Genomic DNA, 19,781 nt, shown 5'->3' with positions numbered 1-19,781 from the left:
AAGAATAGTGCCAGAAAGCAGGAGAATAGCAAATGTTCCTTTGTTTAAGGAGGGAGTCAAGACAATTATAGACCAGTGAGCCTTACTTTGGTTGTGGGTAGGGTGTTGGAAAAGGTTATAAGAGATAGGATTTGTAATCATCTAGAAAGGAATATTTTGATCAGGGATAGTCAACATGTGAAGGGTAGGTTGTGCCTCACTAACCTTACTGAGTTCTTCAAGAAGGTGCCAAAACAGGTGGATGAGAGTAAAGCGATTGATGTGGTCTATATGGATTTCAGTAAGGCTTTTGAAAGGTGCCACGCGGTAGGCTATTACACAAAATACGGAGTTTCAGGATTGAGGGTGATTTAGTGGTTTAGATCAGAAATTGGCTAGCTGAAAGAAGACAGAGGGTGGTGGTTGATGATAAATGTTCATCCTGGAGCTTAATTACCAGTGGTGTGCTGCAAGGATCTGTTTTGGAGCCACTGCTGTTTGTCATTTTTATAAATGATATGAATGTGGACGTAGAAGGTTGGGTTAGTTAATTTGCTGATGACACTAAGTTGGACAGAGTTGTAGATAGTGCCGAAGGATGTTGTGGGTCACAGAGGAATATAGATAAGATGCAGAACTGGGCTGAGATGTGGCAAATGGAGTTTAATGCAGAAAGGTGCGAGCTAGTTCACTTCGGAAGAGGTAACAGGAATGCAGAGTACTGGGCTAGTGGTAAACTCCGTGGTAGTGTTGATGAATAGAGAGATCTCTGTCAAGGTGCATACATCCCAGGTTGATAGGGTTGTTAAGAAGGCATATGATGTGTTGGCGCTTATTGGTTTGGGGAGTTGAGTTTCAGAGCCATGAGGTCATGCTTCAGTTGAACAAGACACTGCTCAGGCCACACCTGGAGTATTGCATACATCGCATTCTAGGAAAGGTGTGGAAGCTTTGGAAAGGATTCAGAGGAGATTTACTCGGATATTGCCTGGTTTGGAAGGAAGGTCTTACGAGGAAAGGTGGAGGGAACTGAGGCTGTTTTTGTTGGAGAGAAGAAGGTTGAGATGTGACTTAATTGACATGTATAAGATAATCAGAGGGTTAGATAGGTTGGACAGTGAGAGTCTTTTTCCTCAGATAGTGAAGGCTAACATGAGGGGACACAGCTTCAAACTGAGGGGTGATAAATTTAGGGCAAATATCAGGGGTAGTTTCTTTAGTCAGAGAGTAGTAGGGGCGTGGAACAGCCTGCTTGCAGCAGTAGTAGACTCGCCAACATTAAGGACATTTAAATAGTCATTAGACATACATATGGATAGGTTGGCTGGGCATAAGATTAATTTCATAGGTCGGTGCAGCATCAAGGGCCGAAGGGCCTGTACTGCGATGTCATGTTCTATGTTCCCTCAACCCCTTGCAACTTCCTGCAGTTACATTTTGACTCCTTTATTAACATCTATGCAAGGAATTGCATAGAGTAGACAGTTCAGAATGTCTCTATCAGTCCATCTTGTCGATGCTGATCTTTATGAACTCCACGGGTCTTCTCTCGCTCTTCTTCATATAACCCTGTTGGTGTAACTGGCATTGTGTGCTGCTGTTTTGAAACAACATTGCCACTTGATTTGATAACAAATTGCACTTGTGAAGCATCCTTTTGAAGAATAGGAGGCTAGTATAGAGAACCAAAGACACAGTTGAAGAGGAGGGTTTTGTGGTGATGTTGAAAGTAGCTGAGAAGAGACCCAGATAGAAAGTTCCAGAGGGCACACCTTTGTTATCAGGTTACTTAAGTCCATGCCGGGTATTGACAAGTTCTATCTCTCTTCAGTCAAAACCCTACATTTGTGGAATGCTAATGAAATCTCGAATCCCAGCTTCTCTAGACTCTTCGCATAACTGTCTCAAAGAAGATTCTTTGGGTCAGAACATTGATTCTTTTTCTGCCGCCACAGATGCAGCCTAAACTGCTGAGTTTGTCCAGCACTTTGTTTTTACTCCATTTAATCATCATCCCTCATGCCTTGTACCATTCTGATAAATCTCATCAGTATCGATTAAGCTACTGTGAAGCAGAAGAAAGCAAGGGCAGTGTTAAGGACTGGAGGGTGATAAATGGTAGTGGGATGATAAATTAAGAAATGGGTATAAGTCGTTCACTGGGCTGTTCTGAACCAGTGGAGGTTGTTTAGGATGGGAGTGGGATCAGACCGTAGAATTTCAATATTCAAAAATCTTGGATCTTGATAAACTGTGGGTCAGTAATGTAAAGTGAAACTGTGAGATTCCCTGGAGTTATTCCTGCTGATACTTCAGCAAGGGAAGGAAATTATATATAAATGTGGTTTACCTTTAGTTTGGGAACATAGTTTTCTCAGCCTGTATGATATGTTTCCAGATTTCTTCCTACTCTAGATTTTTGGTAGTCTGCATTCTAGCAGTATGCATTGAGAACAGACCCTTTCTTTTGGCTTTAAGAAAGAAGTTCCACCACTGCAAATTCACACTCACCTAATCTCTGACCGGGTTTCTCGGACAGGTATGGAATCATAGAGTTTAACAGGCAGCATAGTGTTTCAGTGGTAGCACTGTTGCCTCACAGCACCAGGGACCTGAGTTTGATTCCATCCTTGGTCAACTGTCTGCATGGAGTTTGCCCGTGTCTGCGTAGGTCTCCTCCAAGTGCTCTGGTTTCCTCCCACAGCCCAAAGGTGCGCAGGTTAGATAGATTGGCCATGCTAAATTGCCCATAATGTCCAGGGTTGCACAGACTAGGTGGATTAGATTAGATTAGATTAGATTAGATTACTTACAGTGTGGAAACAGGCCCTTCGGCCCAACAAGTCCACACCGACCCGCCGAAGCGCACCCACCCACCCAGACCCATTCCCCTACATTATATAATAAATGTCGGATTTTCGGGATGGGGTAGGAGGGTGGGGCTTGATGGGATGTTATTCACAGGGATGGTGTGGAATTGATAGGCTGAATGGCCTTCTTTCACACTGTCGGCATTTTATGATTCTAAACAGTACAGAAGAGGCCATTCAACCGATCCTGCCTACGCCTGCTCTCAGGAAAAGCTATTCAATTAGTTTCAATTCCCAGTTCTTTCCTCATAACCTGCTGGCTTTCTTATAGTAAATTGTTTGTTTAATTCCATTTGGAAATTGCTTTTGAATATATTTGTGCTGCCATGCCTGACAATAGAGTCCAGTTCGAACAATTTGCTGAAGCAAAACCTCTTCTCTTTTCTCGCTGATTAAAGCTGATTATATACTTTGCTGTCAACGGCAAGAATTTCTTCCTAAGTACTCTATTAAAATCCCACACAATGTGAGATGAGTGTTTAATATAATTTTATATAATTCTATATAGTAAACCTTTACTATAAATTATAACATCAGTTCTATATTACATATAAATAGATAAATTGTGATTTAGTTATATACACTTTAAATACAATCATATTAAATCTCCAATGCCAGCCTCCTAGACTCTGCACATAACACTGTTTCCTCATCCCTGGCTTATTCTAGTAAATCTTCTCGGAGGCACCCTGTACAAGGCTTTGATGCTTTTCCTAGAGGTTAGTGGCCAGTACTGAAAACAATACTTCAGCTGATAGCTGATCAATGGTCATTAATAGCTTAAGAATAGCTGCTAATTTATGACCAGAATTTATTTGTAATATATCTGTAAGGCTTGTTGCTACACTTCAGGTGCAAGCTAATTACAGACTATTATTAAACACGGTCGACGAGTGTGGTTCTGGAAAAGCAGTTTTTCCTGATGAAGGGCTTATGCCTGAAACGTCGATTTTCCTGCTCCTCGAATGCTGCTGACCTGCTGTGCTTTTCCAGCAGCACACTCTCGACTCTGATCTCCAGCATCTGCAGTCCTCACTTTCTCCGATTATTAAACACAGGAGAGTACTGCAGAATATGCTTAATGTGCCTTTGTCCTGTTATTTTTTTCCCCCACATTTAGCTTTACTCTTTATTAAAACACCGGGATTTTACTTTACTAGCTAATATCGATCTTGTAAGAATTGCTGAAATCGAACATATGCTGTTCAATAATGTACACTTGCTTGGTAGAACTACACATTGTGTACAAGGTGACAGCACCAGGCCTTTTGACCCAACATCTCACATCATTAACGAATGTTTTACTTAGCTTGAACAATGTTAATTTGAACTTGCAGTAGTAATTGTGCACTGATAGAAAAGAAGTCTGAAAATTGATGTTTGTGTTAAATTATCTTAACAGGAAAATAATGAAACTGGTTTGGAAAATGTTATACATCAGGTGGCCACTTTCAAGTAAGTCTGGTTTTCCATAAGAATTATTCATGACTTTTTTACCAACTCAACTTTGTTTGATGTTTGCTGTGTTTTTCTGAGCAGTCTGTACTAATATCACTAGGTTTTGAGGTCAGAACTATACTTTTCATTTAGCCCCCTTCCTGTGACTTTTCAAAACCACCTTTTCTTTGCAAATGTTTTAATTTGGAATTACAACTCCACTAAGTTATACTTTCCATTTCAAACCTTCAACATTGATAATACTGGGAACATAACAATAACCAGTATTATTATTATTATTATTATTATTATAATATGTACACAGGTTGTGAACAGTATGAATTAGAAGCACAAATAAACCACTCTCTAACCTTACAATCAGTAAGATTGTGGCTGATCTAATGACAGAGGAACTTTGATTATCTGAAGGACATGGGCGGGCAGTATTTCGTTCGGTTAATTGAAGCCAGATAACATAGTTAGCTTGCAATCTTGTCTGGATAATCCGAAATTCAATTAATCAAATGCCAGATAATCGAGGTTCCACTGTACTCCACAATAATGTAGGAGAAGCAATGGCATAATGGGATGTGACTGGCCTATTAAACCAGATACCTAGAAAATGTTATGCATCATGTGCCCAATTCCAAGTAAGTCTAGTTTTCCTAGTTCGAATCTCGTCACAGTTGATGATGGAAAAACATCTGGATTGTTAAAAAGTTTGGAATTAGTGATGACTGTCATGAATGTCGGAAAAAATCCATCTAGTTCACTAGTGTGCTTTAGAGAAGGAAACCTTACCTGGTCTTTCTTCAGACCCACTGCCCTGTGAAATGATGTAGCACATCTTTCAGCTGTAACAGCAGTTAGAGAGGAGAAAAGGAATAAAAAGAAGGGACCACTTGATCTCAACTAAGGCCCTGGGAACAACAACAAGCATAGGTGACCTTGCAAAATCATCCTTATTAACATCTAGTACCAACCTTATGAATGCTGGTAGACTATTAAACAATTGACTGGTGGACAATGCTGCACATAGCCAAACCTACAGAGTCATACCTTAGAGGCATTGTCCCAAACACCACCACCATCAACATCCTTGTCCCACCATCAGGGCAGACATAGCAGAGGTGGTGGCACAGTAATATCTCAGGAGGAACCTGCCCCAGAGCCCTCAGAATTGACTCTGGACCCCATGATGTCTTGTGGCATCATGACAAGGATTCTCCTGCTGATTGCCACTTTAATCCAATCAGTACTGCACCATGTTGAACAGCACTTGGAGGAAGCACTGAGGGTGGCAAAGGTGCAGAATGTACTCTGGGTGGGGGATTTGTGGCTTGGCAGCAGGACTACTGATCAGGACGGTTGGATCCTAAAGATTGGCTGTGCAGCAGGTGGTGAGGGAACCAACAAGAGGGAAAACACATTTGACCTCATCCTTAGTCATCTGCTGGCTGCAGATTCACCTGTCCATGTGCATATTGGTAAAAGCGACCACCGCACAGTCTTTGTGAAGACAAAGTCCATCCTTAATGTTGCGAATACCCTCCATTGTATTGTTCTGTGGCACCATCACCCTGCTAAATGGAACTGACTTTGAACAGATCTAGTAACTCAAGACTGAGCAACCATGCGGTGTCTTGACAATCAACAGCTGCCGAATTATACTCCTGCGCAATCTGCATACCTAATGGCCTGGCATATCACCCACTCAACCATTAGGAAGGCATTTGGGATACTTAACTTTAGCTGAGGTGAATGCTGGACTGTATAAAATGCTGGACTTTGGTTAGGTCAAAGCTAGTGGGGATGTTGAAATGTTTTTCACCAAGGCTGGAGGGAATCTAAAATCTCTGCCTGGTAGATACAGCATTCCTCCGAGCATTTAAGAAACATTTTGATGTTTTTGATGCCAAGGCATACAAAGCTATGGGTCAAGTGCTTCATCAGGTATGTGCCAATCAGAAACAATAGGCTGAAGGGCATTTTGTGTGCTGTAGACCTTTGTGACTCTATGACTATGATAATCATCAAACCAGAAGGTCGACCCTGGTTCAATGGAGAGTGCAGGAGGGCATGCTAAGAGCAACACCAGGCATTCTTAAAAGTTAGGTATCAACCTGATGAGGTTAGAAAACAGGACTATTTGTGTGCCAAGCACCATAAACAGAAAATAATAGAGCTATGTGATTCCGCAACCAATGGATTAGACTTAAGCTCTCCAGTCCTTCCATGTCCAGTTATGAATGCTGGTAGACTATTAAACAATTGAATAGTGGACAATGCTGCACAAATATCCAGATCCTCAATGATGGGGAAGCCCAGCACATCAGTGCAAATGGTAAGGCTGAATTTCTGCAACAGTCTTCAGGCAGAGTGCCGAGTGGGTGATCCATCTCTGCCTCCTCCAGAGCTTTCCAGCATCACAGATGTCAGTCTTCAGCTAATTCGATTCACTCCACGTGATATCAAGAAATGTTTGGAAGCGCTTAAACTGCAAAAGCTATGGACCATGACAACATGCAACAATAGTACTGAAGACTTGTGTGTTCCAGAACTTGCCATGCCCCTAGCCAAGCTGTTCTGGTACTGCCACAAAAGTGGCATCTACCCAACAATGTGGAAACGTTGCCAGGTAGGTCCTGTACGTAAAATCCAATCCGGCCAGTTACTGCTCCATCAGTCTACCCATAATCATCAGTAAGGTGATGGAAGGTGTCATCAACAGTGCTATCAAGCATGTTCAGGTTGGGTTCCACCTGGGCCATACAGCTCCTGACCTCAGTCCAGCCTTCAAACATAGACAAAAAAAACTGAACTCTGGAGGTGAGGTGTGAGAGACAGCCCATGGCATCAAGGCTGCATTTGACCGAATATGGCATCAAGGAACCCTCGCAAAATTGGAATCAATGGATATCATGGAGAAAACTCATCACTGATCGGAGTCAAACCTGGCACAAAACAAAACGTTTGTTGTTGATGGAAATCAGTCATCTCAGTTCGAGAACATTTCTGCAGGATTTCCTCAGGGTAATGTGTCCTAGGCCCAACCATCTACGACTGCTTCATTAATTACCATTCCTATATTCGAAGGTCAGAGTGAAGATGTTGTTGACAGTAGCACAATGTTCGACACCATTTGCAGTTCTTCATACACTAAAGCAGTCCATGCCCAATTGCAATAAAATCTGAACAATATCTAGGTTTGGGCTGACAAGCGGCAAGTAACATTTGCATCACATAATTGCCAGGCAGTAACGGTTTCCAACAAGAGGAAATCGTATTATGGCCTCTTCACTTTTTGGAAGGTAACTTACAGAAGCCATTCAGTCCACCTGCTCCATTTGGTTGTGGCTGATATATTCCTCGACACCATTCTCCTTCTCATCAGATCCTTTGATTGTTTACTAATCAAGAACTGTCTGTCTTACATACGGTCACCATCCCTGAAACCCACATGATCAACATTCTGGGGGTTACCAGTGACCAGAACTGGACTAGCAATGTAAATACTGTGGATACAAGAGTAGGTCAGAGGCTGGGAATCCCGCAGCGAGTAACTCACCACCTCACTCCCCAAAGCCTGTCCACTATCTACAAGGCACAAGTCAGGACCATGGATGAGTTTAGCTCCAACAGCACTCAAGCTTGACTCCATCCAGGCCAAAGCAGCCCACTTGACTAGCACCATGTCCTCAACCATTCAGTCTGTCTCTGCACTGATGGTCAGTAGCAAAAATGTGCAGAAATTCACCAAGGTTGCTAAAACAGCACCTGCCAAACTTATGACTGTCATGATGCAGAAAGCCAAGGGCAACAGATAAATGGGAACACCACCACCTGTAACTTTCCCTCCAAGCTACTCCCATCGTGACCTGGAAATATATCGCTGTTCTTCAGCATCACGGCATCAAAATCCTGAAATTCTCTCCATAATAGCATTGAGAGTCTACCTACAGCACGTGGACTGCAGAGTTCAAGAAAGCAGCTTGTCACCACCATCTCACGGGCAATTAGGGATGGACAATAAACAATGCTCACATCCTGTAGAACATAGAACAATACAGTGCAGAACAGGCCCTTCAGCCCTCGATGTTGCACCGACCTGTGAACCATTCTCAGCTCGTCTCCCTATACTATCCCATCATCATCCAAGTGCTTATCTAAGGATTGTTTAAATCTCCCTAATGTGGCTGAGCTGCCTACGTTAGCAGGTAGGGCATTCCACACCCTTACCACTCTCTGCGTAAAGAACCTGCCTCTAACATCTGTCTTAAATCTATCACCCCTCAATTTGTAGTTATGCCCCCTCATACAAGCTGCCGCCATCATCCTAGGAAAAAGACTTTCACTGTCTACCCTATCTAATCCTCTGCTCATCCTGTATGTCTCTATCAAATCCCCTCTTGGCCGCCTTCTTTCCAATGAGAACAGATCCAAGTCTCTCAGCTTTTCCTCATAAGACCTTCCCTTCAGACCAGACAACATCCTGGTAAATCTCCTCTGCACCTTTTCCAGTGCTTCCACATCCTTCCCGAAATATGAGGACCAGAACTGTATACAATATTCCAAGTGTGGCCGCACTAGTTTTGTATGGTTGCAGCAAGATGTTGCGGCTCCGGAACTCAATCCCTCTACGAATGAAATCTAATACACCATATACCTTCTTAACAGCACTGTTCACCTGGGTGGCAACTTTCAGGGATCTATGTACATGGACTCCAAGATCCCTCTGCACATCCACACTACCAACAATCTTTCCATTGATCCAGTACTCTGCCTTCCTGTTGTTCTTTCCAAAGTGCATCACCTCACATTTAGCTGCATTGAACTTCATTTGCCACCTCTCAGCCCAATTCTGCAGTTTATCCAAGTCCCCCTGCAACCTGTAACATTCTTCCAAACTGTCCACTACTCCATGGACTTTAGTGTCATCGGCAAATTTATCCACCTTTGCCTGCGTCTAAGTCACTTCTAAAAATGACAAACAGCAGTGGTCCTAAAACAGATCCTTGTGGCACAACACTAGTAACCGGACTCTAGGCTGAATATTTTCCATCAACCACCCACTCGCTGCCTTCTTTCAGAAAGCCAGTTTCTAATCCAAACTGCTAAATCACCCTCAATTTCATACCTCTGCATTTTTTTACAACAGCCTACCGTGTGGAACCTTATCAAAGGCTTTACTGAAGTCCATGTATACCACGTCAACTGCCCTACCCTCATCTTGGTCACCTTGGTTTGTGAGACACGACCTGCCCTTGATGAAACCATGTTGACTGTCTGAAATCAAATTGTTGCTTGCTAGATGATTATAAATCTTATCTCTTATCCTTTCCAAAACCTTTCCTACAACAGAAGTAAGGTCTATAATTATCTGGGTCATCTCTACTGCCCTTCTTGAACATGAACCTTACCAAGAATCAATTTAGATTAGATTAGATTACAGTGTGGAAACAGGCCCTTCGGCCCAACAAGTCCACACCGACCCGCCGAAGCGCAACCCACCCATACCCCTACATTTGCCCCTTACCTAACACTAGGGGCAATTTAGCAAGGCCAATTCACCTGACCTACACATCTTTGGATTGTGGGAGGAAACCGGAGCACCCGGAGGAAACCCACGCAGACACTGGGAGAACGTGCAAACTCCACACAGTCAGTCGCCTGAGGCGGGAATTGAACCCGGGTCTCTGGAGCTGCGAGGCAGCAGTGCTAACCACTGTGCCACCGTGCCGCCATTTACTTCTCCTTCCTGCTGCCTGTTTCTGTCTTACATCGACACCCCTTTTGACTTGCTAGTCCTGGCGTCTTCCACAAGGGGGAAACATTATCTCCACATCCACCATGTGACGGCCCATCAGGATCTTGTACGTTTCCATCAACTCTCCTTTTACCTTTCTAAACTGCAGTGGATGTAAGCCTAACCCATCAGAAGGAAGTAGGAGGATTTGAAGGAGAAGTCGTTAAGGCTGAAGAACAGTTCCGTCTACCTCATCCCAGATCCAACCCTCCAACTTGGCACCACCTATTGACCTATCCTAGCTGTCCACCTTCCTAACCTCCTATCTGCTCCACCCACCCCTCAGACCTATTGCTGTTACTCCCCACCTGCATCCACCTATCGCTTTCCCAGCCACCTTACCCTCCCCAGCCCCACTCCCATCCTCCTATTTATCTCTGCCCGTTCCCCCTCCACATTCCTGATGAATGGCTTATGCCCAAAACATCAATTCTCCTGCTTCTCGGATGTTGCCCGACCTGCTGTGCTTTTCCAGGGCCACACTTTTTGACACAGAATTTCTAGGTAGAGAGATCAAAAGATGGTACTAATGGTGTAAATGGAGTGTTGACAGGCTGGATAACAAGTCTCTGCAAGTGATCAAAAGTGTCAGACAATGTGAGTAAAGTGTTAACACCTGAGTAGCAAGTAAAGAGATAAGCTGTGATTTTATTAATTGACGCAGCGGGATAATTACAGAAAATTAAAAATAAGACACCGGGCACGATCGGCAGAGTACCCCTCGTTTTCCAGTTTTTTTTGGAGTGGAGAAACGATGCCATGCTGTTTGCCACCTTCAATATGTCATTGATGATGATGAACATCTCACCAAGATCAATCCTATGCCTCCATTTCTAGCCTTCAAACAATTGCCAATCCTTAGACAGATCAATGTTCAGAACAACACCAACCACAACACCACACAATCCTAACACAGCAAGCTCTTCAAGACATGCCAGATCATCTACATGGATACTACCATCACCAATGAGAATGCGACCCACCATGTACAGGGCAGATGCTCCTATGATTCAGCCCATGTTGTCTATCTCATACGCTGCAGACAAAGATGCCCCAAGTCATAGTATATTGACAAGACCATGCAGTCACTACAACAGATGAATTGACACTGCGCAACATTTACCAAGCAGGAATGTTCCCTCCTAGCCAGGGAACACTTCAGCGGTCCAGGACATTCAGCCTCCAAACTTGTGGTAAATGTCCTCTAAGGTAGCCTTTGAAATGCACAACAACACAGAATCGTCGAGCAGAAACTGATAGCCAAGCCCTGTATCCACGAAGACGGTCTTCTTCATGATCTTGGGTTGATGTAACCTCACCATGCTGTTCTGTATTTGTAAAATCTCCCTTACTGTCTTGTTTTGACACCATCCCTTTGATAAAAGCAGGCAAAAGTAGACATTGGGCCACTTCAAACTGATGCAGGAAGCCTAGTGATGGGAGATAAGGAAATAGCAGGAGAACTTAACAAGTACTTTGCGTCAGTCTTCACAGTGGAAGACATGAGTAATATCCCAAAAATTAAAGGGTGTCACGGGGCTGAGTTGAGTATGGTTGCCATTACGAAAGAGATAGTGCTAGAAAAGTTAAAAAGTCTTAAAATTGATAAATCTCCTGGCCCCGATGGGATACACCCTAGAGTTCTGAGAGAGGTGGCTGAGGAAATAGCAGAGGCATTGGTTGAGATCTTTCAAGAGTCACTGGAGTCAGGAAAGGTCCCGGATGATTGGAAGATGGCTGTTGTAACCCCCTTGTTCAAGAAAGGATCAAGGCAAAAGATGGAAAATTATAGGCCAATCAGCTTAACCTCGGTTGTTGGTAAAATTCTAGAATCCATCATTAAGGATGAGGTTTCTAAATTCTTGGAAGAGCAGAGTCTGATTAGAACAAGTCAACATGGATTTAGTAAAGGGAGGTCATGCCTGACAAACCTGTTGGAATTTTTTGAAGAGGTAACAAGTAGGTTAGACCAGGGAAACCCAGTGGATGTGGTCTATCTAGACTTTCAAAAGGCCTTTGATAAGGTGCCACACAGGAGGCTGCTGAGCAAGGTGAGGGCCCATGGTGTTCGAGGTGAGCTGCTGGGATGGATTGAGGATTGGCTGTCTAACAGAAGGCAGAGAGTTGGGATAAAAGGTTCTTTTTCAGAATGGCAGCCGGTGACGAGCGGTGTCCCGCAGGGTTCGGTGCTGGGGCCACAGCTGTTCGCATTATATATTAATGATTTGGATGAGGGAACCGGGGGCATTCTAGCGAAGTTTGCCGATGATACGAAGTTAGGTGGACAGGCAGGTAGTACTGAGGAAGTGGGGAGGCTACAGAAGGATCTCGACAGGTTGGGTGAGTGGTCCAGGAAATGGCTGATGGAATTTAACGTGAGCAAGTGCGAGGTCTTGCACTTTGGCAAAAAGAATAAAAGCATAGACTACTTTCTAAATGGTGAGAAAATTAATAAAGCCAAAGCACAAAGGGATCTGGGAGTGCTAGTCGAGGATTCTCTAAAGGTAAACATGCAGGTTGAGTCCGTGATTAAGAAAGCGAATGCAATGTTGTCTCTTATCTCAAGAGGGTTGGAATATAAAAGCAGAGATGTACTACTAAGACTTTATAAAGCTCTGGTTAGGCCCCATTTGGAGTACTGTGTCCAGTTTTGGTCCCCACACCTCAGGAAGGACATACTGGCACTGGAACGTGTCCAGCGGAGATTCACACGGATGATCCCTGGAATGACAGGTCTAACATATGAGGAACGGCTGAGGATACTGGGATTGTATTCATTGGAGTTTAGAAGATTAAGGGGAGACTTAATAGAGACGTACAAAATAATACATGGCTTGGAAAAGGTGGATGCTAGGAAATTGTTTCAGTTAAACGAGGAGACTAGGACCCGTGGACACAGCCTTAGAATTAGAGGGGGTCATTTCAGAACAGAAATGCGGAGACATTTCTTCAGCCAGAGAGTGGTGGGCCTGTGGAATTCATTGCCACGGAGTGCAGTGGAAGCCGGGACGCTAAATGTCTGCAAGGCCGAGATTGATAGATTCTTGTTGTCTAGAGGAATTAAGGGCTACGGGGAGAACGCTGGTAAGTGGAGCTGAAATGTGCATCAGCCATGATTGAATGGCGGAGTGGACTCGATGGGCCGAATGGCCTTACTTCCATTCCTATGTCTTATGGTCTTATGGTCTTATAACCTATGATCTCTACACCTAATCAGGGTGTACAGTTTTGGATTGCTTGTTACTTCGGTTAGACCATTGGCATGCGACTCTTAGATCTATCATGTTATTCCAGCCATTTGGTTTGTCTCCAGCACCATTGTATTTTTGTTTTTTTGTAATTATCTCTCTAACTGAAATAATTACATCATACGTCATCTTTTCACTTGTTATTCAGCTGTCACCACTTTACTCACACTGTCTGACACTTCTGATCACTTGCAGAGACTTGTAATTCAGCCTTTCAACACTCCACTCACATCACTTATATAATCATTTGATGTCTCTGCCTATCAATTCTGTGCCTATATGCTTCTCTTCACCTGACGAAGGAGTAGCGCTCTGAGAGTTTGTGATCTTAAACAAATATGTTTATCTGTAACCTGGGTTCATGTGACTTCTGACCTGACCCAGTCTCATAAGAGAACCTGACCATTCCAGGTATTCGTGACGTGAAGGTGCTGGTGTTGGACTGGAATGAACAAAGTTAAAAATCACACAACACCAGGTTATAGTCCAACAGGTTTATTTGGAAGCACTAGGTTTTGAGAAAGCACGAGCTTCCAAATCACCTGATGAATGAGCAGGGCCTCGAAAGCTAGTGCTTCCAGATAAACCTGTTGGGCTATAGCCTAGTGTTGTGTGATTTTTAACTTATTCCAGGTACCAATCTAATATGTCTTCTCTGAACTGCTTCCAAACATTTCCATGCTTCCTTATATAAGGAGCCCAATACTAAACTATGCAATATTCCAGATATGGGCTCACTAATGCACAGTACAAATGAAGTATAACCTCCCTAATTTTGACTTCAGTTCTCTTTCTAATAAATGATAATATTTGTGTTGGCTTTCCTGATTAGTTGCTGTGCATGTATACTTTCATTTTATGTTTCATGCACTAGGATACTCAGATCTCTCTATATCACAGAATCTGCAGTCGCTCTTTGTTTAAATAACACCTTATTTTTGCTGCTGTTAAAATGGACAGTTTTACATTTTTCTACATTTGCCAGATCTTTCCTACTTACTTAGCCTGTCTAACTACATGCCTTTGTAGCTTCCTTATGGTCTCTTCACAATTTACTTTTCCTATCTATCTTTGTCTCATCAGAAATTTGGAAAAGTATCTTCCATCCCTTCATTCATATCTGTTTCCTATTAGCCAGTCAATTTTCTATCCATGCCAATTTATTACCCTCTGCACCATGAGCTTTTATTTTCCACAATCATCTTTAATTTGAAACATTATTGAATACTTTCTGGAAATCGTCTACTTATAGTGCATCCACCAGTTTCCCTTTAACCACTGCATGTTATTTCTTCAAAGAGCTGCAACTAATAAGTTAGTCAGACTTTATTTCCCTTTCACAAAACCTATCAACAGTCTTGCAACTGTTAAGTTAATTCTTCTATATTGAATAGGGCAGTGATGGTGATAGTACTTGACTCTTTCGCCGTATTGTTTAGTATTAATGGGATGTTTGGTAGATCTTCCATCATAAAAACCGATGCAAAATATGTGTTTAACTCCTTTGCCATTTGTTATTTCCCATACGTATTGGTAAGGCAAACAGCGGCAGGACTTACATAGGTAATGGTAGGATGCTGGTGAGTGTTGCCAAACAAAGGCATCTAGAATGCAGGTGCATAGTTCCTTGATAGTGGAGTCTCAGGTAGACAGGGTGGTGAAGAAGGGATTTGGCATGCTTGCCATGATTGGTCAGTGCATTGAGTGAAAGAGTTGGGGTGCCCTGTTGTGGCTGCACAGAGCACCGCACTCAATTCTGATCTTCCTGCTATAGGAAAGATATTGTGAAACTTGAAAGGGTTCAGAAAAAACTTATAAGAATGTTGCTGGGATTGAAGGGTTTGGGCTATCAGGAGACGCTGACTAGGCTAGGGCTTTTTTCCTTGGAGCATCGGAGGCTGAGAGATGAGCTTATAGAAGTTTATAAAATCATGAGGAGCATGGATGTGGTGAATAGTGAAGGTCCCTTTCCCAGGTAGGGGGATCCAAAACAAAAGGACATAGGTTTAAGATGAGGGGGGGGAAGATTTAGAAGGGACCTGAGGGGCAGAATTTTCATGCACAGGGTAGTGTGTGTATGGAACGAGGTGGTGGAGATTGGTAAAATTACAACATTTAAAAGTCACCTGGACAGGTGGATGGATGGGGAAGATTTTGAGGGGAATGGGCTGAATGCTGGGCTTGCTGGATATGGAAGGTTTGAGTTATAAAGAAAGGCTGGGAGTTCATCCCACTGGAGCGTAGGAGTTTGAGAGATGACCTGACAGAAGTTTATAAGATAATGAGAGGTATAGGTAGAGTTGATGGTATTGTCTTTTCCTTAAGATGAGAAGTTTCAAGGCTGCAGGCACATTTTTAAGGTGAGAGGAAACTGGTTTAAAAAAGACATAAGGAAAAGTTTTTATACAGAGGGTGGTCTGCGTGTGGAATGAACCTCCTGGGGAAATAGTGGATGCGGGTAATATTACAACGTTCAAAAGACATTTGGATGGATCCATGAATGGGAAAGGTTTGGAGGGATATGAGCCAGGAGCAGGCAGGTGGGGCTAGTTTAGTTTGGGGTTATATTTGGCATGAACTGATTGAACTGAGGTGTCTGTTTCCATGCTGTATGACTCTATTGATATGTCCACAGATTCATTTTCTAAGCGGCTTATGATCATTTTGACCTCTCCCTCTTCCTTTTATAAATTTAAAGAAGCTCTTATTGTCAGTTTTTATATTCCTTGCTATCCCCATCTCAAACAAATATGCTGGTTTGGAAAGTCTGGGGGTGCTGGACTCTCAGGGGAATGTAGCACGAACAGCCAAGTTTGTTATCAGGGCAGGCTGTAATGTAATGAGGGGTACATCTGGTTTCAAGCGATCAATTGAGATAGTGGACTCTCTAGTTAGAGGCATAGACAGACGTTACTGCAGCCAGCAGCGAGAAATCAGAATGGTGTGTTGCTTCCCTGGTGCCAGGATCAAGGATATCAAGAGAGGGTGCAGAAATTTCTCAAAGGGGAGAGGGCCCAGCAGGACGTCATTCTACACATAGGAACCAATAACATAGGAAGGGGATAGGATGAGATTCTGAAGGGAGAGTGTAGAAAGTTAGACAGAAATTTAAAAAGGAGGTCCTCGAGGGTAGTAATATCAGGATTACTCCTGGTGCTACAACCTGGTGAGGGTCGGAATAGGAGGATAGAGCAGATGAATGCGTGGCTGAGGAGCTTATGCATGGGAGAAGGATTCACATTTTTGGATCATTGGAACCTCTTCTGGGGTAGAAGTGACCTGCACAAGAAGGGATGGATTGCACCTGAATTGGAAAGGGACTAATATACTGGCAGGGAGATTTACTGGATTTTCTCGAGCTGCTCGAGGGGGGCACTCAGGGATATAGTGAGGAAAGAGATCAATCTGAGACTGGTACAGTTGAGAAAAGAAACAAGTCAAACATTCAGGGCAGGAGGAGCAAAGCAGAGAACATGATAGGACTGATAAGTTAAACTGCATTAACTTTAATGCAAAAGACGTAACAGGGAAAGATGAATTCAGGGTATGGTTAGGAATATGTGTCTGGGATAGCATAGGAATTACAGAAACATGGCTCAGGGATGGACAGGACTGGCAGCTTAATGTTCCAGGATAGACCAGATCTAAAAGTTGAAGTTCTAAATTGGAGGAAGGCTAATTTTGACGGTATTAGGCAAGAAACTTCAAAAGCTGACTGGGGGCAGATGTTCACAGGTAAAGGGACGGCAGAAAAATGGGAAGCCTGCAGAAATGAGATAACAAGAGTCCAGAGACGATACACAGAGGAACCTCGATTATCTGAATATCGGATTATCCGAAGGAGATCTCGAGGTTCTGATAGAAACATTACATCAAAGACATGTTTCCAACACCTAACTTTTGCTGTTTTTTATGTCTTTTCTTTCAACTTTTCCTGTCATATACTATTTCATTAACCATGGTAGGTTTATCTCTCTCTTAGAATCCTTCCTCCTCACTGTGATATATTTTTGCTTGGAGTCATGATTGTCTCCTTAAATGTTTCTCACTGCTTGTTTACGATCTCTCCTGCTAACCTATCTGCCCACTCCACTGTCGCTAAGTATCCTCATTTCATTGTAATTCCCTGTATTTAACTTAAACAGAGTTGTTTCCAGCCCAAATTTTTCACACTCAAACTGAATATTAAATTCATCATTTTATGTTCACTGCTGCCAAGGGGATATTTTGCTGCAATCATTTATTAAACCTGCCTCATTACCTATTACCAGATCAAGAATTGCTGCTCCGTGGCATATCGATCTAGGTTTTCATGTTAGTAACACACTAGGTTCCACTGATCAGTTTACAATATACATTAATAACTTGGAGAAAGGGACCAAGCCTATTCGAGTCAGATTTGCAGACAATGCAAACATAGAAAGCCAGGTTGCAAGAGGGATGTAAACAATTTACAGAAATGTTAATAGGTTAAGTAAGTAGACAAAAAGATTTCAAAGGGAGAATAGTGTGGGAAAATGTGATTTTCATTTTGGAAGGGGGATCAAAAGAACAGCATTATTTGAATGGGTACAAAATACTGCAGAAAGCTGCAGCACTCAAGGACTTGGAGATATTTGTACATGAAACACAAAGCCAAAACGCCAATAATTGGGAAGGCTAATTGGAATGCTGGCCCTTATTTCAATAAGGTTGGCATATAAGAGTAGAGAAGTCTTATTGGATCTGTACAAAGTGCTGGTGAGATGGTATTTGGAATACTGTGAGCAGTTTTGGTCCCCTAACCTAACAAAAGATATTTCTTTGGAGGCAGCTCAGAAGATTCACAAGGATGATTCCCAGTGTTGAGGATTTGTCTTCTGAACAAACACTAAATGGGTTGGGATTCTACTCGCTGCAGTTTAGAAAGAATAAGAAGTGATCTCATAGCATTCTTAAGCAGCATGACAGGGTAAATACAGAGGATACGACACCTAAAGGGATAGTCTAGGACCAGAGAACATAGTCATGGAGTTTGGGGGTGGGGACACAATTTAAGATTGAAATGTGGAAGTATTTCTACCCTGAGAGTTGAGAGGGTTTGGAACTTCTTGTCACAGAGGGAGCAGAGTCTTTAAAAGTGAGATAGATTTTTGATCAGTTGGGGAATCAAGGGTTACAGGGAAGAGGCAGGAAAATGGGAATGAGGAATGTTGGATCACTCATGATCCTGTTAAATGGCAGATCAGCCATGATCCTGTTAAATAGCAGAGCAGGCTCAGTGGGTCAAATGCCTACTCCTGTTCCTATTTCTTATGTTCTGCCTGATTGTCTTAACTATTGCAAAGTGCAGTACAAATGTGTTTTTAATAACAACATCATCTTTATAGCAAATGTGAAGTTAACTGGACCATAGTTTCCTGCTTTTTTTTTTTCTCTCCTTTTGAATAAAGAAGGTATATTTGCTTAACAATTTTCCAACTGCTGTGTTATATCACATTGGCCATGTTCTTTTTCCATGGAATGCTTTTTTTTGATAACTTTAGGTCTTAGTCTTAAGAAGTTTCCACTGTACCAACTGGCTGACATTGTCTCTATAACTGAGATACAAAAACATTTTGTTTTTACTTTGCAAGTAATTCAGGGAGTACTGTGGCATTTCCAGCAATGGCTTATTGTCATCTATTTTTTTCTCTGAATTGTTGAATGTCATCTATCAGGATATACATCCTACGGCACAAGGCATTGTGCGGTTTTCTTCCCCATTGCTGCCAGAATTTTCCAACGTCTCCTGAGCACAAGATTACATTGCTCTATGATTGTTGAATGTGCAAGAAAGAAATTCTGCATATCCTCTTGATTGCATAGAGTCAACCTAAACCTGTTCCACCATTCAGTGACATCATGACTGATCTGTGACCTAACTTCATAGACCTTACATTTTCCCACATTCCTCACATCTTTGATTAAGAAAAATGACCACTCTCAGATCAATTTTTCCTTTAAAGTCTCTGATTTATTGTAATTTCTGGAGGAAAGTTCCAAGGAGCTACCACCTTTATGCATGGCAAATCTTCCTAATTTCACTTCTGCAAGGTCTAATTCAGATCTTTGGTCCTGAACTTTCCGATCAGTAAAAAGTAGTTTCTGTCTTGGCCCCCTTTAAGTTTCTCTTAAATCATGTAAACTTTGACCAAGTCGGTCCTTGACCATTCTAAATTTCTTCCAAATCTTCTGAAGGTAGTACAATCCTCAATTATATAATCTCCCATGTTACTGACATTGATGAACTAAACTCTCAGCTGTGGATGAATAGATCCACTGTTTTATGAATTTCTCTGGAGAGTCACAGGCTAAAAGAGTAAAACAAAAGTGAAGTGGAGCCCAAAGGTGAACTGATGTGTAAATATGTTACCATTCCAGTGGATTCTGTAGTCAACTCCAGCGCTTTGCATTCCTTTG

The 19,781-nt window shown here is 42.5% G+C and overlaps 1 protein-coding gene across 1 annotated transcript in view; it reads left to right on the top strand.

Annotated features, from left to right (window-relative positions):
* Positions 1–19,781, top strand: part of ubr1 (ubiquitin protein ligase E3 component n-recognin 1) — a 215,675-nt gene that overhangs the window by 98,591 nt on the left and 97,303 nt on the right. The window contains exon 22 of the mRNA XM_043698391.2: positions 4,252–4,304. Within this exon, the coding sequence (XP_043554326.2) occupies positions 4,252–4,304 (53 nt within the window). The remainder of the gene's footprint in view (positions 1–4,251; positions 4,305–19,781) is intronic.

The sequence above is a fragment of the Chiloscyllium plagiosum genome, unplaced genomic scaffold (assembly GCF_037043375.1).
Source record: "Chiloscyllium plagiosum isolate Xiang-an unplaced genomic scaffold, Cpla_swu_hap1 HiC_scaffold_8, whole genome shotgun sequence".
Lineage (NCBI taxonomy): Eukaryota > Metazoa > Chordata > Chondrichthyes > Orectolobiformes > Hemiscylliidae > Chiloscyllium > Chiloscyllium plagiosum.
The sequence above is the reverse complement of the archived record's forward strand: the minus strand, read 5'-3'. Positions and strand labels throughout refer to the sequence as shown.